We start from the raw sequence: 24,725 nt of genomic DNA on the forward strand, positions 1-24,725 counted from the left end.
CATCCACAATTTCAAAGATACGAGAAAACGCTGAATCGTAGAGAATGATTATATCTTCTAGACTGCAAAATCTGAACTAGATCGTATAATTATTACAGCCAAAATGATGAAAAAAATTTCATTCTCTTCGCTCTGTCTCTCTCTAACACACAGGTTTCATGGTCGGTTTCATGGTTATTGCTAAAAGTGAGTTCCTAGATCTCAGAGACTATAAAAGCTGGAGCAACCAAATTTTTGATCCACACTCCTGTGATATCGGACCTTGACGAGCTAGTTTCAAAATTTCGCAACACCCCCTTCCGCCCCCGCAAAGGACGAAAATCTGGGGCATCCACAAATCTCAGAGACTATTAAGGCTAGAGCAACCAATTTTGGTATCCACACTCCTGTTAGATGTCAGAGCTATACTGACTTAGTATCGGGTATAAATGTAGAGTTGCGGTCGCCACAGCACCTCACAACGATCCTTTCCGTTTTTTTTTTTAAATCCGAATCGAGGAATGTAGACAGGGAGTTACTTTTACAATTATGGGATCACAATATTTCAAACAAAATTTAAGCTCCATGGCGAACCAAGTTTGAGCTAAGAAAAACTATTCCTAGTCAATACGGCATGAGAACCCAATTCTTGGCTTGCTTGATCTGCCCATTCCTTACAATATACCAAAATATACCCATCATGTGTTTTAGAGCCCCCTTTGGAATTCTGAAGCCGAAATTACCAACCCTTCTCTGGACAGACATTTTTTGTTGTGGGGATGTGCATTTTACCGAATATTTGGTATTTTAATATTTTATTATTCTTATTAAAATGTTTATATACTAACTGTTATTCGCAGAACATCAATTTGCAAAGTACCCAGCTAGCACAATAGCAGCATCGAGTATAGCCGCTTCAATGAGTGGGCTAAAATGGCATCTACGCACAGGCCATAATCTTCCCTTTTTATTAGGTCTACTTACGGACTTAACCAGCATCGAACAAGTTTGTATAAGAAAGAGTGAAGTCCAAGGCATTGACTAAATTTTATTTTTATATAAATAGGTTCAACTGCAAGAGTGTATGTTGCATATGGAGACCATTTTTGAAGAGCACAGTCGCAACCTACAGCCGTTTTTTGTTGACATTGAACCTCCTAACTCTGCAAAAATGTACTGCCAGAGACGTTATCAGACTCATCCAAACCAGCAATATCATCAGCAGCGCCCGCAACGCATGAGGCAAATGCCAATACCCTCCTTAACATTTACTACTGCTGACGCCAACGCTGATCAAAATTGCTTTAAGGCTACCCTACCCTATCGGACGCAAACATTTAAGATTCTAGGGCAGGCTAAAAATGAGTTACAAGACATACAATTTTGAGAAAAGTATTTTTTGAGCCAATATACTAAATATTAGTATTTAAATATATATTAGTTTCCTCCAAGTCCTTGTAAATTAAATTACACATAAAAAAGAAGAATACATAATAATTGACGTTATTAAATTTTTTTTTTAAGTCTATTTATACAAAACGAAATTTTCTTTATATGGCCTCTATACTTCGATTTTTGTTGTTTAACTAGCCGGCCCTGCCTCGTTTTGCTGTGGCGCTCATTGTGGTTGCACGGATAAGAAATGTAGACAACTCAGTTGATTGTTTCTTGATGGAGAATATAAAGAGTTTTGACCTGATCTCCGACTATGGCAATGGATTCTCCGCTAATACGGCTACTACGGCTAGTATTAAAAAAAAAAAATAAAAAATACATTTTTTCGGGAGTGTTTTCGTATAAACCTTCTCCTGGAAAATTTAAACAGCTGAAAACCAAATGAGACAAATCGGCTCAGCCATTCTCAATTTATGATATCACGTAAATTTTTTTACTCCATTTATATACACATACCGATTTATTAGTATGGGTAATTATGTAACGAATTACATTTAATACAACGTATTGGTACAATAAATTATGATAAAATGCGCTGAACCGGACCGACTGTAAAAAAATTGTTAAAAAATATTTTTCTCTATACTACATATGCAGACACCAGAAGACCTGATCAAACTTTTCTCTGTACCAGATGAAAAAAACCAACATATTGGCAGTATTGGCTGTAAATGCGCAAAATTACAAGGACAATTGTCTTCCGACGCTTAAAAAATTTGTTGATAGGTATTATGCGAATGATAATAGCGTCTGCTCATTATGCCAGAAAACTCTGAAGCCTCTTGGCCACTTTTTTTTTTTGCTTGTTTTGGGTTCAGATCCTCCCATATATATGGGAATACCTTTGTTGGTTTTTCGGCAAATTCTTGGCGGAATTTCCGAAAATCCGTAATCACAGGAAAAGCCGTATGTTATATTACGTGTAGACTAACCACATATAATCGCACAACTCGAAGCCGTTGGATAAACCTTTCTTTTCTAAGTGTTTTCCTTGACTGTTTTCACAATGTAGCATTTCTCATACCATGCGTCCGTTTTTTCAACGTTACACTGTTTATTTCTAACATTCTCGCAACATTGTGGGTTTTTTCAACATTTCTCTGGTTATTTCAAACATTGTCGCAACTTTGTCTCATCTGAAGAAGACTGAACACCACTATCCTTGATCTGCTTCCCACTCATTTGTTAAGCACTTAACAAAGCATTGAGTTCGTGCCTAAGCTGCAAAACCTGCAAATGTGCCTCAGTTAAGGCCAGTTAAAAAGTTTTGAGCAAATTCGAAAAAAAATATTTACAAAAAGGGATATAAGTCAAAAAACATCGACTGCTTAATATTAAAAATCAAGGTATCCGAAAATATAAAGAAGGCTTATCGCTATGGTCATGATTATTTTTTGTAAAAATAGCTTCTAGTCTAGTAAAAAACATGAAAAATTTAAGTTGGTCAGACTCACTTCACTAATTAAGAAACTAAGCATGCATTCAAAATACAAATACAAATACCACTACAATTTCTAATTACTAGAAAGGTGTGTAAGGTTAAGGTGTGTGAGTAACTTAATAAGAGGAAGAGATTTAGTGGGGGAAATAATATGGTAGAGGGAATTATAATCCAAGCATAAGACCCTAAACGGTTCATGCAAAGAATAATTCGATCTACAAAGTGGAAGGAACAACGCTATAACAGTTCTAGTGAGTCTAATAGGAATCGTGAAGTTTATGCGGCCTGTCTATGTCACCCCTGATCAAGTTGTGCACAAAAATCACACCAAGAATTTTCGTACGGCTAACTAAGGATGGGAGGTTTACTTATAGCAGTCTACTAGAGTAAGATGGAAGTCTCACACCCGTATCCCAGTTAAGGCCCCGCAGAGCAAAGAGTAAAGAGTTTTTCTGTACTGATTCTATACGGTCCTGGTGTACTTTGTACGAACTAGCGAGGTATAGAGAGTCTTTGTTATATATGGGTCGTCAAATTCTTTTGACCACCTCTTTATAAACCGAAGTACGCCCATGGCCATATTTACCATTGTCGACATGTGTTTAGAAAACTTTAGCTTGGCGCGTAATATAACACCAATATCATCCACCAGGGTAATTTTCTCAAGAGAACCACCACATAGGGCCAATTCCGGAATAACGTAGGTTGCGGCATTTAGTTGTAAGCCCGGCTTAGTCAGAGAGCGGATGGAAAAACTGCAGATCTTCTTTGACTAAGCGGCAATTGAGAATGGAGACCTCAGGTCTCGGAACGTGGGCCACTGCTGGTAGTCCCAGTGTCACATGGAGAATGGCGGCTACCGCCGGAAGTCTGCACTTGAACGGCCAGTTGCGGCGTGTGAGAGACAGTCGGGGGCTCGAGCTGATCGTTCAGTTCGGCAAGGCATTACGCGTAGACCGTGTAGCAGTCATCGTACATCCCTTGGACATCAGCTACCACCCTTTGGATCCGCTTCCGACATCGCCACCGAACAGGCCTCGAACTCAGCGTCCACCTTTGCCCACAGGCTTCGGAGTTGATCTTGATGGACTTGGGAGAGCGAGCAGGTTGGAGTGCTAGCATCTGGAGCGTCGAGCTTCTGATCGAAGCGGGTCAGTCTGCTTGCAGCGAAGGCAAACTTGGACCGTGTGAAAATGGCTGCGGATTGGTCCATAGTGCTCGGAACCGTAAGAGGGACTGCCGAGGGGAGCAACAAGACATCGAAAGCATATTCTCAACCCAGAAAATACGAACTGTATAAACGTAACAATATTATGGAAATTGTAAAATGTGGCCGGAATGTGCAGATATAAATACTACGATCAATAAATGTTTAACCAAGAGCGAAAATTGTGGACGAACAATAATATTGAGGCACGAGGTACCAATGTATAGAGTCGGTTGCAACCGGCAGTTAAACAAAAAATATACCCTCGAAATGCAAGGTAGGGCGTTGTTGGCGTTCCATTAAGTTTTAGCGCGGCATCGAAAACTATCCCAACAAATACAACGCAAGCAACCGGTGGAGAAGCGAAAAAACGAAAGGAATGCACTGCTTCTTTTGCTTGCATGTATGTATGTATGGCTGTAAGTGGTATTTACCGCGGCTTCGGTTAACGAACCACCCTTTTGACGAGAAACAACGGGTAAAACGGTATATAACTATGAAGGCATGAGTGAATATATATATGTATGCATATGTTCAAGTATATGCTAATTCAAAATGTATAAGTAGCCATAGACATATGTACATAAATATGTGCGGGGGATTCAAGTTCAAGATTATTAAGAAATAGCTACTGGATCACTTGGGTGTAACGTGTTGGTAGCGCGCCGGTTAAAACGGTGGTGGGAGCGTAACTAACTTATCTTAAGCGTTACGCTGCGGTGAACGCCGTGTGGATTGTGGATCTTCCGAGCGCACCGCCAAACGCGCGACATCGAGTGCGCGGCAATTATCTACTGATGCCCTGAACAAAAAATATTCCGAAAATATCGACGTTCTGCCATGATTAGCTCAGTCACTGGATCTTAAACTCATCGAAATCTTATAGCCGAAGGTCAAAGGAATTCTACCAACTGCAAATCCGTCAACCTGAACTCAATTTTGGCAAGTGGTTTAAGAATTATTAAAATTATTGGCTCAAATCCTATTGAAACGTTGGCAGGACCTTACTGACCCATGCCAGGCCGGGGTAAAGCAGCTCATACAGAACATATAACATAGGTTTTAATATGAGTTTCTTTTTTTGATTTTGTTCGAAAGCAACACTATTTCAATGAACAGCAGATATCTTGGGTAATTGTGTAAAGCCATGAAAAATAGAAGATGAATGTAAATGTAACAAAATTTCATCAGGTTTCTAATTTCTTCTTAAATTTTAACATTGTAAAAAGGTATAACTTGTTCAATTTTGAATACCTGAAATGTCTCAAAAGGAGTATGTATTTTGAGTCGAAATTTTTGTTCTAATTTTTTTCTGCCATATTGAGTCAGTAAATTTTTATATCTAGTACTCGCAGAGTATAGGGGTATATTAGATAAGTGGTGAAAGTGGATGTGTGAAACGTCCAGAAGAAACCGTTTCTGACCCCATAATGTATATATATTCTTGATCAGCATCAAAAGCCAAGTCGATAGAGCCATATCTGTCTGTCCGTCCCTATGAGCGCCTAGTGCTCAGAGGCTATAAGAGCTAGAGCAACGACAGTTTGTATCCAGACTTCTGTGACATGTCACTGTTACAGGCCCCCACAAAGGTCGAAAATCTGTGGCATCCACAATTTCAAAGATACGAGAAAACGCTGAATCGTAGAGAATGATTATATCTTCTAGACTGCAAAATCTGAACTAGATCGTATAATTATTACAGCCAAAATGATGAAAAAAATTTCATTCTCTTCGCTCTGTCTCTCTCTAACACACAGGTTTCATGGTCGGTTTCATGGTTATTGCTAAAAGTGAGTTCCTAGATCTCAGAGACTATAAAAGCTGGAGCAACCAAATTTTTGATCCACACTCCTGTGATATCGGACCTTGACGAGCTAGTTTCAAAATTTCGCCACACCCCCTTCCGCCCCCGCAAAGGACGAAAATCTGGGGCATCCACAAATCTCAGAGACTATTAAGGCTAGAGCAACCAATTTTGGTATCCACACTCCTGTTAGATGTCAGAGCTATACTGACTTAGTATCGGGTATAAATGTAGAGTTGCGGTCGCCACAGCACCTCACAACGATCCTTTCCGTTTTTTTTTTTAAATCCGAATCGAGGAATGTAGACAGGGAGTTACTTTTACAATTATGGGATCACAATATTTCAAACAAAATTTAAGCTCCATGGCGAACCAAGTTTGAGCTAAGAAAAACTATTCCTAGTCAATACGGCATGAGAACCCAATTCTTGGCTTGCTTGATCTGCCCATTCCTTACAATATACCAAAATATACCCATCATGTGTTTTAGAGCCCCCTTTGGAATTCTGAAGCCGAAATTACCAACCCTTCTCTGGACAGACATTTTTTGTTGTGGGGATGTGCATTTTACCGAATATTTGGTATTTTAATATTTTATTATTCTTATTAAAATGTTTATATACTAACTGTTATTCGCAGAACATCAATTTGCAAAGTACCCAGCTAGCACAATAGCAGCATCGAGTATAGCCGCTTCAATGAGTGGGCTAAAATGGCATCTACGCACAGGCCATAATCTTCCCTTTTTATTAGGTCTACTTACGGACTTAACCAGCATCGAACAAGTTTGTATAAGAAAGAGTGAAGTCCAAGGCATTGACTAAATTTTATTTTTATATAAATAGGTTCAACTGCAAGAGTGTATGTTGCATATGGAGACCATTTTTGAAGAGCACAGTCGCAACCTACAGCCGTTTTTTGTTGACATTGAACCTCCTAACTCTGCAAAAATGTACTGCCAGAGACGTTATCAGACTCATCCAAACCAGCAATATCATCAGCAGCGCCCGCAACGCATGAGGCAAATGCCAATACCCTCCTTAACATTTACTACTGCTGACGCCAACGCTGATCAAAATTGCTTTAAGGCTACCCTACCCTATCGGACGCAAACATTTAAGATTCTAGGGCAGGCTAAAAATGAGTTACAAGACATACAATTTTGAGAAAAGTATTTTTTGAGCCAATATACTAAATATTAGTATTTAAATATATATTAGTTTCCTCCAAGTCCTTGTAAATTAAATTACACATAAAAAAGAAGAATACATAATAATTGACGTTATTAAATTTTTTTTTTAAGTCTATTTATACAAAACGAAATTTTCTTTATATGGCCTCTATACTTCGATTTTTGTTGTTTAACTAGCCGGCCCTGCCTCGTTTTGCTGTGGCGCTCATTGTGGTTGCACGGATAAGAAATGTAGACAACTCAGTTGATTGTTTCTTGATGGAGAATATAAAGAGTTTTGACCTGATCTCCGACTATGGCAATGGATTCTCCGCTAATACGGCTACTACGGCTAGTATTAAAAAAAAAAAATAAAAAATAAATTTTTTCGGGAGTGTTTTCGTATAAACCTTCTCCTGGAAAATTTAAACAGCTGAAAACCAAATGAGACAAATCGGCTCAGCCATTCTCAATTTATGAGATCACGTAAATTTTTTTACTCCATTTATATATACATACCGATTTATTAGTATGGGTAATTATGTAACGAATTACATTTAATACAACGTATTGGTACAATAAATTATGATAAAATGCGCTGAACCGGACCGACTGTAAAAAAATTGTTAAAAAATATTTTTCTCTATACTACATATGCAGACACCAGAAGACCTGATCAAACTTTTCTCTGTACCAGATGAAAAAAACCAACATATTGGCAGTATTGGCTGTAAATGCGCAAAATTACAAGGACAATTGTCTTCCGACGCTTAAAAAATTTGTTGATAGGTATTATGCGAATGATAATAGCGTCTGCTCATTATGCCAGAAAACTCTGAAGCCTCTTGGCCACTTTTTTTTTTTGCTTGTTTTGGGTTCAGATCCTCCCATATATATGGGAATACCTTTGTTGGTTTTTCGGCAAATTCTTGGCGGAATTTCCGAAAATCCGTAATCACAGGAAAAGCCGTATGTTATATTACGTGTAGACTAACCACATATAATCGCACAACTCGAAGCCGTTGGATAAACCTTTCTTTTCTAAGTGTTTTCCTTGACTGTTTTCACAATGTAGCATTTCTCATACCATGCGTCCGTTTTTTCAACGTTACACTGTTTATTTCTAACATTCTCGCAACATTGTGGGTTTTTTCAACATTTCTCTGGTTATTTCAAACATTGTCGCAACTTTGTCTCATCTGAAGAAGACTGAACACCACTATCCTTGATCTGCTTCCCACTCATTTGTTAAGCACTTAACAAAGCATTGAGTTCGTGCCTAAGCTGCAAAACCTGCAAATGTGCCTCAGTTAAGGCCAGTTAAAAAGTTTTGAGCAAATTCGAAAAAAAATATTTACAAAAAGGGATATAAGTCAAAAAACATCGACTGCTTAATATTAAAAATCAAGGTATCCGAAAATATAAAGAAGGCTTATCGCTATGGTCATGATTATTTTTTGTAAAAATAGCTTCTAGTCTAGTAAAAAACATGAAAAATTTAAGTTGGTCAGACTCACTTCACTAATTAAGAAACTAAGCATGCATTCAAAATACAAATACAAATACCACTACAATTTCTAATTACTAGAAAGGTGTGTAAGGTTAAGGTGTGTGAGTAACTTAATAAGAGGAAGAGATTTAGTGGGGGAAATAATATGGTAGAGGGAATTATAATCCAAGCATAAGACCCTAAACGGTTCATGCAAAGAATAATTCGATCTACAAAGTGGAAGGAACAACGCTATAACAGTTCTAGTGAGTCTAATAGGAATCGTGAAGTTTATGCGGCCTGTCTATGTCACCCCTGATCAAGTTGTGCACAAAAATCACACCAAGAATTTTCGTACGGCTAACTAAGGATGGGAGGTTTACTTATAGCAGTCTACTAGAGTAAGATGGAAGTCTCACACCCGTATCCCAGTTAAGGCCCCGCAGAGCAAAGAGTAAAGAGTTTTTCTGTACTGATTCTATACGGTCCTGGTGTACTTTGTACGAACTAGCGAGGTATAGAGAGTCTTTGTTATATATGGGTCGTCAAATTCTTTTGACCACCTCTTTATAAACCGAAGTACGCCCATGGCCATATTTACCATTGTCGACATGTGTTTAGAAAACTTTAGCTTGGCGCGTAATATAACACCAATATCATCCACCAGGGTAATTTTCTCAAGAGAACCACCACATAGGGCCAATTCCGGAATAACGTAGGTTGCGGCATTTAGTTGTAAGCCCGGCTTAGTCAGAGAGCGGATGGAAAAACTGCAGATCTTCTTTGACTAAGCGGCAATTGAGAATGGAGACCTCAGGTCTCGGAACGTGGGCCACTGCTGGTAGTCCCAGTGTCACATGGAGAATGGCGGCTACCGCCGGAAGTCTGCACTTGAACGGCCAGTTGCGGCGTGTGAGAGACAGTCGGGGGCTCGAGCTGATCGTTCAGTTCGGCAAGGCATTACGCGTAGACCGTGTAGCAGTCATCGTACATCCCTTGGACATCAGCTACCACCCTTTGGATCCGCTTCCGACATCGCCACCGAACAGGCCTCGAACTCAGCGTCCACCTTTGCCCACAGGCTTCGGAGTTGATCTTGATGGACTTGGGAGAGCGAGCAGGTTGGAGTGCTAGCATCTGGAGCGTCGAGCTTCTGATCGAAGCGGGTCAGTCTGCTTGCAGCGAAGGCAAACTTGGACCGTGTGAAAATGGCTGCGGATTGGTCCATAGTGCTCGGAACCGTAAGAGGGACTGCCGAGGGGAGCAACAAGACATCGAAAGCATATTCTCAACCCAGAAAATACGAACTGTATAAACGTAACAATATTATGGAAATTGTAAAATGTGGCCGGAATGTGCAGATATAAATACTACGATCAATAAATGTTTAACCAAGAGCGAAAATTGTGGACGAACAATAATATTGAGGCACGAGGTACCAATGTATAGAGTCGGTTGCAACCGGCAGTTAAACAAAAAATATACCCTCGAAATGCAAGGTAGGGCGTTGTTGGCGTTCCATTAAGTTTTAGCGCGGCATCGAAAACTATCCCAACAAATACAACGCAAGCAACCGGTGGAGAAGCGAAAAAACGAAAGGAATGCACTGCTTCTTTTGCTTGCATGTATGTATGTATGGCTGTAAGTGGTATTTACCGCGGCTTCGGTTAACGAACCACCCTTTTGACGAGAAACAACGGGTAAAACGGTATATAACTATGAAGGCATGAGTGAATATATATATGTATGCATATGTTCAAGTATATGCTAATTCAAAATGTATAAGTAGCCATAGACATATGTACATAAATATGTGCGGGGGATTCAAGTTCAAGATTATTAAGAAATAGCTACTGGATCACTTGGGTGTAACGTGTTGGTAGCGCGCCGGTTAAAACGGTGGTGGGAGCGTAACTAACTTATCTTAAGCGTTACGCTGCGGTGAACGCCGTGTGGATTGTGGATCTTCCGAGCGCACCGCCAAACGCGCGACATCGAGTGCGCGGCAATTATCTACTGATGCCCTGAACAAAAAATATTCCGAAAATATCGACGTTCTGCCATGATTAGCTCAGTCACTGGATCTTAAACTCATCGAAATCTTATAGCCGAAGGTCAAAGGAATTCTACCAACTGCAAATCCGTCAACCTGAACTCAATTTTGGCAAGTGGTTTAAGAATTATTAAAATTATTGGCTCAAATCCTATTGAAACGTTGGCAGGACCTTACTGACCCATGCCAGGCCGGGGTAAAGCAGCTCATACAGAACATATAACATAGGTTTTAATATGAGTTTCTTTTTTTGATTTTGTTCGAAAGCAACACTATTTCAATGAACAGCAGATATCTTGGGTAATTGTGTAAAGCCATGAAAAATAGAAGATGAATGTAAATGTAACAAAATTTCATCAGGTTTCTAATTTCTTCTTAAATTTTAACATTGTAAAAAGGTATAACTTGTTCAATTTTGAATACCTGAAATGTCTCAAAAGGAGTATGTATTTTGAGTCGAAATTTTTGTTCTAATTTTTTTCTGCCATATTGAGTCAGTAAATTTTTATATCTAGTACTCGCAGAGTATAGGGGTATATTAGATAAGTGGTGAAAGTGGATGTGTGAAACGTCCAGAAGAAACCGTTTCTGACCCCATAATGTATATATATTCTTGATCAGCATCAAAAGCCAAGTCGATAGAGCCATATCTGTCTGTCCGTCCCTATGAGCGCCTAGTGCTCAGAGGCTATAAGAGCTAGAGCAACGACAGTTTGTATCCAGACTTCTGTGACATGTCACTGTTACAGGCCCCCACAAAGGTCGAAAATCTGTGGCATCCACAATTTCAAAGATACGAGAAAACGCTGAATCGTAGAGAATGATTATATCTTCTAGACTGCAAAATCTGAACTAGATCGTATAATTATTACAGCCAAAATGATGAAAAAAATTTCATTCTCTTCGCTCTGTCTCTCTCTAACACACAGGTTTCATGGTCGGTTTCATGGTTATTGCTAAAAGTGAGTTCCTAGATCTCAGAGACTATAAAAGCTGGAGCAACCAAATTTTTGATCCACACTCCTGTGATATCGGACCTTGACGAGCTAGTTTCAAAATTTCGCCACACCCCCTTCCGCCCCCGCAAAGGACGAAAATCTGGGGCATCCACAAATCTCAGAGACTATTAAGGCTAGAGCAACCAATTTTGGTATCCACACTCCTGTTAGATGTCAGAGCTATACTGACTTAGTATCGGGTATAAATGTAGAGTTGCGGTCGCCACAGCACCTCACAACGATCCTTTCCGTTTTTTTTTTTAAATCCGAATCGAGGAATGTAGACAGGGAGTTACTTTTACAATTATGGGATCACAATATTTCAAACAAAATTTAAGCTCCATGGCGAACCAAGTTTGAGCTAAGAAAAACTATTCCTAGTCAATACGGCATGAGAACCCAATTCTTGGCTTGCTTGATCTGCCCATTCCTTACAATATACCAAAATATACCCATCATGTGTTTTAGAGCCCCCTTTGGAATTCTGAAGCCGAAATTACCAACCCTTCTCTGGACAGACATTTTTTGTTGTGGGGATGTGCATTTTACCGAATATTTGGTATTTTAATATTTTATTATTCTTATTAAAATGTTTATATACTAACTGTTATTCGCAGAACATCAATTTGCAAAGTACCCAGCTAGCACAATAGCAGCATCGAGTATAGCCGCTTCAATGAGTGGGCTAAAATGGCATCTACGCACAGGCCATAATCTTCCCTTTTTATTAGGTCTACTTACGGACTTAACCAGCATCGAACAAGTTTGTATAAGAAAGAGTGAAGTCCAAGGCATTGACTAAATTTTATTTTTATATAAATAGGTTCAACTGCAAGAGTGTATGTTGCATATGGAGACCATTTTTGAAGAGCACAGTCGCAACCTACAGCCGTTTTTTGTTGACATTGAACCTCCTAACTCTGCAAAAATGTACTGCCAGAGACGTTATCAGACTCATCCAAACCAGCAATATCATCAGCAGCGCCCGCAACGCATGAGGCAAATGCCAATACCCTCCTTAACATTTACTACTGCTGACGCCAACGCTGATCAAAATTGCTTTAAGGCTACCCTACCCTATCGGACGCAAACATTTAAGATTCTAGGGCAGGCTAAAAATGAGTTACAAGACATACAATTTTGAGAAAAGTATTTTTTGAGCCAATATACTAAATATTAGTATTTAAATATATATTAGTTTCCTCCAAGTCCTTGTAAATTAAATTACACATAAAAAAGAAGAATACATAATAATTGACGTTATTAAATTTTTTTTTTAAGTCTATTTATACAAAACGAAATTTTCTTTATATGGCCTCTATACTTCGATTTTTGTTGTTTAACTAGCCGGCCCTGCCTCGTTTTGCTGTGGCGCTCATTGTGGTTGCACGGATAAGAAATGTAGACAACTCAGTTGATTGTTTCTTGATGGAGAATATAAAGAGTTTTGACCTGATCTCCGACTATGGCAATGGATTCTCCGCTAATACGGCTACTACGGCTAGTATTAAAAAAAAAAAATAAAAAATAAATTTTTTCGGGAGTGTTTTCGTATAAACCTTCTCCTGGAAAATTTAAACAGCTGAAAACCAAATGAGACAAATCGGCTCAGCCATTCTCAATTTATGAGATCACGTAAATTTTTTTACTCCATTTATATATACATACCGATTTATTAGTATGGGTAATTATGTAACGAATTACATTTAATACAACGTATTGGTACAATAAATTATGATAAAATGCGCTGAACCGGACCGACTGTAAAAAAATTGTTAAAAAATATTTTTCTCTATACTACATATGCAGACACCAGAAGACCTGATCAAACTTTTCTCTGTACCAGATGAAAAAAAACCAACATATTGGCAGTATTGGCTGTAAATGCGCAAAATTACAAGGACAATTGTCTTCCGACGCTTAAAAAATTTGTTGATAGGTATTATGCGAATGATAATAGCGTCTGCTCATTATGCCAGAAAACTCTGAAGCCTCTTGGCCACTTTTTTTTTTGCTTGTTTTGGGTTCAGATCCTCCCATATATATGGGAATACCTTTGTTGGTTTTTCGGCAAATTCTTGGCGGAATTTCCGAAAATCCGTAATCACAGGAAAAGCCGTATGTTATATTACGTGTAGACTAACCACATATAATCGCACAACTCGAAGCCGTTGGATAAACCTTTCTTTTCTAAGTGTTTTCCTTGACTGTTTTCACAATGTAGCATTTCTCATACCATGCGTCCGTTTTTTCAACGTTACACTGTTTATTTCTAACATTCTCGCAACATTGTGGGTTTTTTCAACATTTCTCTGGTTATTTCAAACATTGTCGCAACTTTGTCTCATCTGAAGAAGACTGAACACCACTATCCTTGATCTGCTTCCCACTCATTTGTTAAGCACTTAACAAAGCATTGAGTTCGTGCCTAAGCTGCAAAACCTGCAAATGTGCCTCAGTTAAGGCCAGTTAAAAAGTTTTGAGCAAATTCGAAAAAAAATATTTACAAAAAGGGATATAAGTCAAAAAACATCGACTGCTTAATATTAAAAATCAAGGTATCCGAAAATATAAAGAAGGCTTATCGCTATGGTCATGATTATTTTTTGTAAAAATAGCTTCTAGTCTAGTAAAAAACATGAAAAATTTAAGTTGGTCAGACTCACTTCACTAATTAAGAAACTAAGCATGCATTCAAAATACAAATACAAATACCACTACAATTTCTAATTACTAGAAAGGTGTGTAAGGTTAAGGTGTGTGAGTAACTTAATAAGAGGAAGAGATTTAGTGGGGGAAATAATATGGTAGAGGGAATTATAATCCAAGCATAAGACCCTAAACGGTTCATGCAAAGAATAATTCGATCTACAAAGTGGAAGGAACAACGCTATAACAGTTCTAGTGAGTCTAATAGGAATCGTGAAGTTTATGCGGCCTGTCTATGTCACCCCTGATCAAGTTGTGCACAAAAATCACACCAAGAATTTTCGTACGGCTAACTAAGGATGGGAGGTTTACTTATAGCAGTCTACTAGAGTAAGATGGAAGTCTCACACCCGTATCCCAGTTAAGGCCCCGCAGAGCAAAGAGTAAAGAGTTTTTCTGTACTGATTCTATACGGTCCTGGTGTACTTTGTACGAACTAGCGAGGTATAGAGAGTCTTTGTTATATATGGGTCGTCAAATTCTTTTGACCACCTCTTTATAAACCGAAGTACGCCCATGGCCATATTTACCATTGTCGACATGTGTTTAGAAAACTTTAGCTTGGCGCGTAATATAACACCAATATCATCCACCAGGGTAATTTTCTCAAGAGAACCACCACATAGGGCCAATTCCGGAATAACGTAGGTTGCGGCATTTAGTTGTAAGCCCGGCTTAGTCAGAGAGCGGATGGAAAAACTGCAGATCTTCTTTGACTAAGCGGCAATTGAGAATGGAGACCTCAGGTCTCGGAACGTGGGCCACTGCTGGTAGTCCCAGTGTCACATGGAGAATGGCGGCTACCGCCGGAAGTCTGCACTTGAACGGCCAGTTGCGGCGTGTGAGAGACAGTCGGGGGCTCGAGCTGATCGTTCAGTTCGGCAAGGCATTACGCGTAGACCGTGTAGCAGTCATCGTACATCCCTTGGACATCAGCTACCACCCTTTGGATCCGCTTCCGACATCGCCACCGAACAGGCCTCGAACTCAGCGTCCACCTTTGCCCACAGGCTTCGGAGTTGATCTTGATGGACTTGGGAGAGCGAGCAGGTTGGAGTGCTAGCATCTGGAGCGTCGAGCTTCTGATCGAAGCGGGTCAGTCTGCTTGCAGCGAAGGCAAACTTGGACCGTGTGAAAATGGCTGCGGATTGGTCCATAGTGCTCGGAACCGTAAGAGGGACTGCCGAGGGGAGCAACAAGACATCGAAAGCATATTCTCAACCCAGAAAATACGAACTGTATAAACGTAACAATATTATGGAAATTGTAAAATGTGGCCGGAATGTGCAGATATAAATACTACGATCAATAAATGTTTAACCAAGAGCGAAAATTGTGGACGAACAATAATATTGAGGCACGAGGTACCAATGTATAGAGTCGGTTGCAACCGGCAGTTAAACAAAAAATATACCCTCGAAATGCAAGGTAGGGCGTTGTTGGCGTTCCATTAAGTTTTAGCGCGGCATCGAAAACTATCCCAACAAATACAACGCAAGCAACCGGTGGAGAAGCGAAAAAACGAAAGGAATGCACTGCTTCTTTTGCTTGCATGTATGTATGTATGGCTGTAAGTGGTATTTACCGCGGCTTCGGTTAACGAACCACCCTTTTGACGAGAAACAACGGGTAAAACGGTATATAACTATGAAGGCATGAGTGAATATATATATGTATGCATATGTTCAAGTATATGCTAATTCAAAATGTATAAGTAGCCATAGACATATGTACATAAATATGTGCGGGGGATTCAAGTTCAAGATTATTAAGAAATAGCTACTGGATCACTTGGGTGTAACGTGTTGGTAGCGCGCCGGTTAAAACGGTGGTGGGAGCGTAACTAACTTATCTTAAGCGTTACGCTGCGGTGAACGCCGTGTGGATTGTGGATCTTCCGAGCGCACCGCCAAACGCGCGACATCGAGTGCGCGGCAATTATCTACTGATGCCCTGAACAAAAAATATTCCGAAAATATCGACGTTCTGCCATGATTAGCTCAGTCACTGGATCTTAAACTCATCGAAATCTTATAGCCGAAGGTCAAAGGAATTCTACCAACTGCAAATCCGTCAACCTGAACTCAATTTTGGCAAGTGGTTTAAGAATTATTAAAATTATTGGCTCAAATCCTATTGAAACGTTGGCAGGACCTTACTGACCCATGCCAGGCCGGGGTAAAGCAGCTCATACAGAACATATAACATAGGTTTTAATATGAGTTTCTTTTTTTGATTTTGTTCGAAAGCAACACTATTTCAATGAACAGCAGATATCTTGGGTAATTGTGTAAAGCCATGAAAAATAGAAGATGAATGTAAATGTAACAAAATTTCATCAGGTTTCTAATTTCTTCTTAAATTTTAACATTGTAAAAAGGTATAACTTGTTCAATTTTGAATACCTGAAATGTCTCAAAAGGAGTATGTATTTTGAGTCGAAATTTTTGTTCTAATTTTTTTCTGCCATATTGAGTCAGTAAATTTTTATATCTAGTACTCGCAGAGTATAGGGGTATATTAGATAAGTGGTGAAAGTGGATGTGTGAAACGTCCAGAAGAAACCGTTTCTGACCCCATAATGTATATATATTCTTGATCAGCATCAAAAGCCAAGTCGATAGAGCCATATCTGTCTGTCCGTCCCTATGAGCGCCTAGTGCTCAGAGGCTATAAGAGCTAGAGCAACGACAGTTTGTATCCAGACTTCTGTGACATGTCACTGTTACAGGCCCCCACAAAGGTCGAAAATCTGTGGCATCCACAATTTCAAAGATACGAGAAAACGCTGAATCGTAGAGAATGATTATATCTTCTAGACTGCAAAATCTGAACTAGATCGTATAATTATTACAGCCAAAATGATGAAAAAAATTTCATTCTCTTCGCTCTGTCTCTCTCTAACACACAGGTTTCATGGTCGGTTTCATGGTTATTGCTAAAAGTGAGTTCCTAGATCTCAGAGACTATAAAAGCTGGAGCAACCAAATTTTTGATCCACACTCCTGTGATATCGGACCTTGACGAGCTAGTTTCAAAATTTCGCCACACCCCCTTCCGCCCCCGCAAAGGACGAAAATCTGGGGCATCCACAAATCTCAGAGACTATTAAGGCTAGAGCAACCAAATTTGGTATCCACACTCCTGTTAGATGTCAGAGCTATACTGACTTAGTATCGGGTATAAATGTAGAGTTGCGGTCACCACAGCACCTCACAACGATCCTTTCCGTTTTTTTTTATTTTCTGAATCGAGGAATGTAGACAGAGAGTAACTCTTACTTTTAAATTTTACAATTATGGGATCACAATATTTCAAACAAAATTTAAGCTCCATGGCGAACCAAGTTTAAGCTAAGAAAAACTATTCCTAGTCAATACGGCATGAGAACCCAATTCTTGGCCTGCTTGATCTGCCCATTCCTTACAATATACCAAAATATACCCATCATGTGTTTTGGATGGCCCCCTTTGGAATTCTGAAGCCGAAATTACCAAACCTTCTCTGGACAGACATTCTTTGTTGTGGGGATGTGCATTTTACCGAATATTCGGTATTTTAATATTTTATTATTCTTATTAAAATGTTTATATACTAACTGTTATTCGCAGAACATCAATTTGCAAAGTACCCAGCTAGCACAATAGCAGCATCGAGTATAGCCGCTTCAATGAGTGGGCTAAAATGGCATCTACGCACAGGCCATAATCTTCCCTTTTTATTAGGTCTACTTACGGACTTAACCAGCATCGAACAAGTTTGTATAAGAAAGAGTGAAGTCCAAGGCATTGACTAAATTTTATTTTTATATAAATAGGTTCAACTGCAAGAGTGTATGTTGCATATGGAGACCATTTTTGAAGAGCACAGTCGCAACCTACAGCCGTTTTTTGTTGACATTGAACCTCCTAACTCTGCAAAAATGTACTGCCAGAGACGTTATCAGACTCATCCAAACCAGCAATATCATCAGCAGCGCCCGCAACGCATGAGGCAAATGCCAATACCCTCCTTAACATTTACTACTGCTGACGCCAACGCTGATCAAAATTGCTTTAAGGCTACCCTACCCTATCGGACGCAAACATTTAAGATTCTAGGGCAGGCTAAAAATGAGTTACAAGACATACAATTTTGAGAAAAGTATTTTTTGAGCCAATATACTAAATATTAGTATTTAAATATATATTAGTTTCCTCCAAGTCCTTGTAAATTAAATTACACATAAAAAAGAAGAATACATAATAATTGACGTTATTAAATTTTTTTTTTAAGTCTATTTATACAAAACGAAATTTTCTTTATATGGCCTCTATACTTCGATTTTTGTTGTTTAACTAGCCGGCCCTGCCTCGTTTTGCTGTGGCGCTCATTGTGGTTGCACGGATAAGAAATGTAGACAACTCAGTTGATTGTTTCTTGATGGAGAATATAAAGAGTTTTGACCTGATCTCCGACTATGGCAATGGATTCTCCGCTAATACGGCTACTACGGCTAGTATTAAAAAAAAAAAATAAAAAATACATTTTTTCGGGAGTGTTTTCGTATAAACCTTCTCCTGGAAAATTTTAACAGCTGAAAACCAAATGAGACAAATCGGCTCAGCCATTCTCAATTTATGAGATCACGTAAATTTTTTTACTCCATTTATATATACATACCGATTTATTAGTATGGGTAATTATGTAACGAATTACATTTAATACAACGTATTGGTACAATAAATTATGATAAAATGCGCTGAACCGGACCGACTGTAAAAAAATTGTTAAAAAATATTTTTCTCTATACTACATATGCAGACACCAGAAGACCTGATCAAACTTTTCTCTGTACCAGATGAAAAAAACCAACATATTGGCAGTATTGGCTGTAAATGCGCAAAATTACAAGGACAATTGTCTTCCGACGCTTAAAAAATTTGTTGATAGGTATTATGCGAATGATAATAGCGTCTGCTCATTATGCCAGAAAACTCTGAAGCCTCTTGGCCACTTTTTTTTTTGCTTGTTTTGGGTTCAGATCCTCCCATATATATGGGAATACCTTTGTTGGTTTTTCGGCAAATTCTTGGCGGAATTTCCGAAAATCCGTAATCACAGGAAAAGCCGTATGTTATATTACGTGTAGACTAACCACATATAATCGCACAACTCGAAGCCGTTGGATAAACCTTTCTTTTCTAAGTGTTTTCCTTGACTGTTTTCACAATGTAGCATTTCTCATACCATGCGTCCGTTTTTTCAACGTTACACTGTTTATTTCTAACATTCTCGCAACATTGTGGGTTTTTTCAACATTTCTCTGGTTATTTCAAACATTGTCGCAACTTTGTCTCATCTGAAGAAGACTGAACACCACTATCCTTGATCTGCTTCCCACTCATTTGTTAAGCACTTAACAAAGCATTGAGTTCGTGCCTAAGCTGCAAAACCTGCAAATGTGCCTCAGTTAAGGCCAGTTAAAAAGTTTTGAGCAAATTCGAAAAAAAATATTTACAAAAAGGTATATAAGTCATCGACTGCTTAATATTAAAAATCAAGGTATCCGAAAATATAAAGAAGGCTTATCGCTATGGTCATGATTATTTTTTGTAAAAATAGCTTCTAGTCTAGTAAAAAACATGAAAAATTTAAGTTGGTCAGACTCACTTCACTAATTAAGAAACTAAGCATGCATTCAAAATACAAATACAAATACCACTACAATTTCTAATTACTAGAAAGGTGTGTAAGGTTAAGGTGTGTGAGTAACTTAATAAGAGGAAGAGATTTAGTGGGGGAAATAATATGGTAGAGGGAATTATAATCCAAGCATAAGACCCTAAACGGTTCATGCAAGGAATAATTCGATCTACAAAGTGGAAGGAACAACGCTATAACAGTTCTAGTGAGTCTAATAGGAATCGTGAAGTTTATGCGGCCTGTCTATGTCACCCCTGATCAAGTTGTGCACAAAAATCACACCAAGAATTTTCGTACGGCTAACTAAGGATGGGAGGTTTACTTATAGCAGTCTACTAGAGTAAGATGGAAGTCTCACACCCGTATCCCAGTTAAGGCCCCGCAGAGCAAAGAGTAAAGAGTTTTTCTGTACTGATTCTATACGGTCCTGGTGTACTTTGTACGAACTAGCGAGGTATAGAGAGTCTTTGTTATATATGGGTCGTCAAATTCTTTTGACCACCTCTTTATAAACCGAAGTACGCCCATGGCCATATTTACCATTGTCGACATGTGTTTAGAAAACTTTAGCTTGGCGCGTAATATAACACCAATATCATCCACCAGGGTAATTTTCTCAAGAGAACCACCACATAGGGCCAATTCCGGAATAACGTAGGTTGGAAAAACTGCAGATCTTCTTTGACTAAGCGGCAATTGAGAATGGAGACCTCAGGTCTCGGAACGTGGGCCACTGCTGGTAGTCCCAGTGTCACATGGAGAATGGCGGCTACCGCCGGAAGTCTGCACTTGAACGGCCAGTTGCGGCGTGTGAGAGACAGTCGGGGGCTCGAGCTGATCGTTCAGTTCGGCAAGGCATTACGCGTAGACCGTGTAGCAGTCATCGTACATCCCTTGGACATCAGCTACCACCCTTTGGATCCGCTTCCGACATCGCCACCGAACAGGCCTCGAACTCAGCGTCCACCTTTGCCCACAGGCTTCGGAGTTGATCTTGATGGACTTGGGAGAGCGAGCAGGTTGGAGTGCTAGCATCTGGAGCGTCGAGCTTCTGATCGAAGCGGGTCAGTCTGCTTGCAGCGAAGGCAAACTTGGACCGTGTGAAAATGGCTGCGGATTGGTCCATAGTGCTCGGAACCGTAAGAGGGACTGCCGAGGGGAGCAACAAGACATCGAAAGCATATTCTCAACCCAGAAAATACGAACTGTATAAACGTAACAATATTATGGAAATTGTAAAATGTGGCCGGAATGTGCAGATATAAATACTACGATCAATAAATGTTTAACCAAGAGCGAAAATTGTGGACGAACAATAATATTGAGGCACGAGGTACCAATGTATAGAGTCGGTTGCAACCGGCAGTTAAAAAAAAAAATATACCCTCGAAATGCAAGGTAGGGCGTTGTTGGCGTTCCATTAAGTTTTAGCGCGGCATCGAAAACTATCCCAACAAATACAACGCAAGCAACCGGTGGAGAAGCGAAAAAACGAAAGGAATGCACTGCTTCTTTTGCTTGCATGTATGTATGTATGGCTGTAAGTGGTATTTACCGCGGCTTCGGTTAACGAACCACCCTTTTGACGAGAAACAACGGGTAAAACGGTATATAACTATGAAGGCATGAGTGAATATATATATGTATGCATATGTTCAAGTATATGCTAATTCAAAATGTATAAGTAGCCATAGACATATGTACATAAATATGTGCGGGGGATTCAAGTTCAAGATTATTAAGAAATAGCTACTGGATCACTTGGGTGTAACGTGTTGGTAGCGCGCCGGTTAAAACGGTGGTGGGAGCGTAACTAACTTATCTTAAGCGTTACGCTGCGGTGAACGCCGTGTGGATTGTGGATCTTCCGAGCGCACCGCCAAACGCGCGACATCGAGTGCGCGGCAATTATCTACTGATGCCCTGAACAAAAAATATTCCGAAAATATCGACGTTCTGCCATGTTTAGCTCAGTCACTGGATCTTAAACTCATCGAAATCTTATAGCCGAAGGTCAAAGGAATTCTACCAACTGCAATCCGCCAACCTGAACTCAATTTTGGCAAGTGGTTTAAGAATTATTAAAATTATTGGCTCAAATCATATTGAAACGTTGGCAGGACCTTACTGACCCATGCCAGGCCGGGGTAAAGCAGCTCATACAGAACATATAACATAGGTTTTAATTTGAGTTTCTTTTTTTGATTTTGTTCGAAAGCAACACTATTTCAATGAACAGCAGATATCTTGGGTAATTGTGTAAAGCCATGAAAAATAGAAGATGAATGTAAATGTAACAAAATTTCATCAGGTTTCTAATTTCTTCTTAAATTTTAACATTGTAAAAAGGTATAACTTGTTCAATTTTGAATACCTGAAATGTCTCAAAAGGAGTATGTATTTTGAGTCGAAATTTTTGTTTTAATTTTTTTCTGCCATATTGAGTCAGTAAATTTTTATATCTAGTACTCGCAGAGTATAGGGGTATATTAGATAAGTGGTGAAAGTGGATGTGTGAAACGTCCAGAAGAAACCGTTTCCGACCCCATAATGTATATATATTCTTGATCAGCATCAAAAGCCAAGTCGATAGAGCCATATCTGTCTGTCCGTCCCTATGAGCGCCTAGTGCTCAGAGGCTATAAGAGCTAGAGCAACGACAGTTTGTATCGAGACTTCTGTGACATGTCACTGTTACAGGCCCCCACAAAGGTCGAAAATCTGTGGCATCCACAATTTCAAAGATACGAGAAAACGCTGAATCGTAGAGAATGATTATATCTTCTAGACTGCAAAATCTGAACTAGATCGTATAATTATTACAGCCAAAATGATGAAAAAAATTTCATTCTCTTCGCTCTGTCTCTCTCTAACACACAGGTTTCATGGTCGGCTTTGCCTATTGCTAAAAGTGAGTTCCTAGATCTCAGAGACTATAAAAGCTAGAGCAACCAAATTTTTGATCCACACTCCTGTGATATCGGATCTTGACGAGCTAGTTTCAAAATTTCAAAATTTGGTATCCACACTCCTGTTAGATGTCAGAGCTATACTGACTTAGTATCGGGTATAAATGTAGAGTTGCGGTCACCACAGCACCTCACAACGATCCTTTCCGTTTTTTTTTATTTTCTGAATCGAGGAATGTAGACAGAGAGTAACTCTTACTTTTAAATTTTACAATTATGGGATCACAATATTTCAAACAAAATTTAAGCTCCATGGCGAACCAAGTTTAAGCTAAGAAAAACTATTCCTAGTCAATACGGCATGAGAACCCAATTCTTGGCCTGCTTGATCTGCCCATTCCTTACAATATACCAAAATATACCCATCATGTGTTTTGGATGGCCCCCTTTGGAATTCTGAAGCCGAAATTACCAACCCTTCTCTGGACAGACATTCTTTGTTGTGGGGATGTGCATTTTACCGAATATTCGGTATTTTAATATTTTATTATTCTTATTAAAATGTTTATATACTAACTGTTATTCGCAGAACATCAATTTGCAAAGTACCCAGCTAGCACAATAGCAGCATCGAGTATAGCCGCTTCAATGAGTGGGCTAAAATGGCATCTACGCACAGGCCATAATCTTCCCTTTTTATTAGGTCTACTTACGGACTTAACCAGCATCGAACAAGTTTGTATAAGAAAGAGTGAAGTCCAAGGCATTGACTAAATTTTATTTTTATATAAATAGGTTCAACTGCAAGAGTGTATGTTGCATATGGAGACCATTTTTGAAGAGCACAGTCGCAACCTACAGCCGTTTTTTGTTGACATTGAACCTCCTAACTCTGCAAAAATGTACTGCCAGAGACGTTATCAGACTCATCCAAACCAGCAATATCATCAGCAGCGCCCGCAACGCATGAGGCAAATGCCAATACCCTCCTTAACATTTACTACTGCTGACGCCAACGCTGATCAAAATTGCTTTAAGGCTACCCTACCCTATCGGACGCAAACATTTAAGATTCTAGGGCAGGCTAAAAATGAGTTACAAGACATACAATTTTGAGAAAAGTATTTTTTGAGCCATTATACTAAATATTAGTATTTAAATATATATTAGTTTCCTCCAAGTCCTTGTAAATTAAATTACACATAAAAAAGAAGAATACATAATAATTGACGTTATTAAATTTTTTTTTTAAGTCTATTTATACAAAACGAAATTTTCTTTATATGGCCTCTATACTTCGATTTTTGTTGTTTAACTAGCCGGCCCTGCCTCGTTTTGCTGTGGCGCTCATTGTGGTTGCACGGATAAGAAATGTAGACAACTCAGTTGATTGTTTCTTGATGGAGAATATAAAGAGTTTTGACCTGATCTCCGACTATGGCAATGGATTCTCCGCTAATACGGCTACTACGGCTAGTATTAAAAAAAAAAAATAAAAAATACATTTTTTCGGGAGTGTTTTCGTATAAACCTTCTCCTGGAAAATTTAAACAGCTGAAAACCAAATGAGACAAATCGGCTCAGCCATTCTCAATTTATGAGATCACGTAAATTTTTTTACTCCATTTATATATACATACCGATTTATTAGTATGGGTAATTATGTAACGAATTACATTTAATACAACGTATTGGTACAATAAATTATGATAAAATGCGCTGAACCGGACCGACTGTAAAAAAATTGTTAAAAAATATTTTTCTCTATACTACATATGCAGACACCAGAAGACCTGATCAAACTTTTCTCTGTACCAGATGA

General features: G+C 39.0%; 1 protein-coding gene and 4 long non-coding RNA genes across 6 annotated transcripts in view; all 5 read left to right on the forward strand.

Moving 5' to 3' along the window:
* Window positions 1–1,507, forward strand: part of LOC6603470 (G1/S-specific cyclin-D2) — a 64,275-nt gene extending 62,768 nt beyond the window's left edge. Inside the window, exons 4-5 of one of the 2 annotated variants that reach the window (XM_002028413.2) lie at window positions 840–985; window positions 1,046–1,507. In XM_002028413.2, the coding sequence (XP_002028449.2) occupies window positions 840–985; window positions 1,046–1,366 (467 nt within the window). In that variant the 3' untranslated portion in view covers window positions 1,367–1,507. Of the gene's footprint in view, window positions 1–839; window positions 986–1,045 lie in introns of those variants that run through there. The other variant, XM_026990948.1, reaches the window with a different exon arrangement.
* Window positions 1,508–6,509: 5,002 nt separating this feature from the next.
* On the forward strand, window positions 6,510–7,196 carry LOC113566224. Its single transcript, XR_003409000.1, has 2 exons — window positions 6,510–6,674; window positions 6,735–7,196. It is a non-coding gene; the product is annotated as an uncharacterized LOC113566224 (long non-coding RNA).
* A 5,002-nt stretch (window positions 7,197–12,198) lies between these two features.
* Window positions 12,199–12,896, forward strand: LOC113566223. Its single transcript, XR_003408999.1, has 2 exons — window positions 12,199–12,363; window positions 12,424–12,896. It is a non-coding gene; the product is annotated as an uncharacterized LOC113566223 (long non-coding RNA).
* Window positions 12,897–17,902: 5,006 nt separating this feature from the next.
* On the forward strand, window positions 17,903–18,599 carry LOC113566227. The gene is made up of 2 exons (XR_003409003.1): window positions 17,903–18,066; window positions 18,127–18,599. It is a non-coding gene; the product is annotated as an uncharacterized LOC113566227 (long non-coding RNA).
* Window positions 18,600–23,473: 4,874 nt separating this feature from the next.
* On the forward strand, window positions 23,474–24,171 carry LOC113566228. The gene is made up of 2 exons (XR_003409004.1): window positions 23,474–23,638; window positions 23,699–24,171. It is a non-coding gene; the product is annotated as an uncharacterized LOC113566228 (long non-coding RNA).
* Window positions 24,172–24,725: the final 554 nt, after the last annotated feature.

This window comes from Drosophila persimilis, unplaced genomic scaffold (genome assembly GCF_003286085.1).
Source record: "Drosophila persimilis strain 14011-0111.01,24,50 unplaced genomic scaffold, DperRS2 tig00000631-arrow-arrow-pilon, whole genome shotgun sequence".
Taxonomy (NCBI): Eukaryota; Metazoa; Arthropoda; class Insecta; order Diptera; family Drosophilidae; genus Drosophila; species Drosophila persimilis.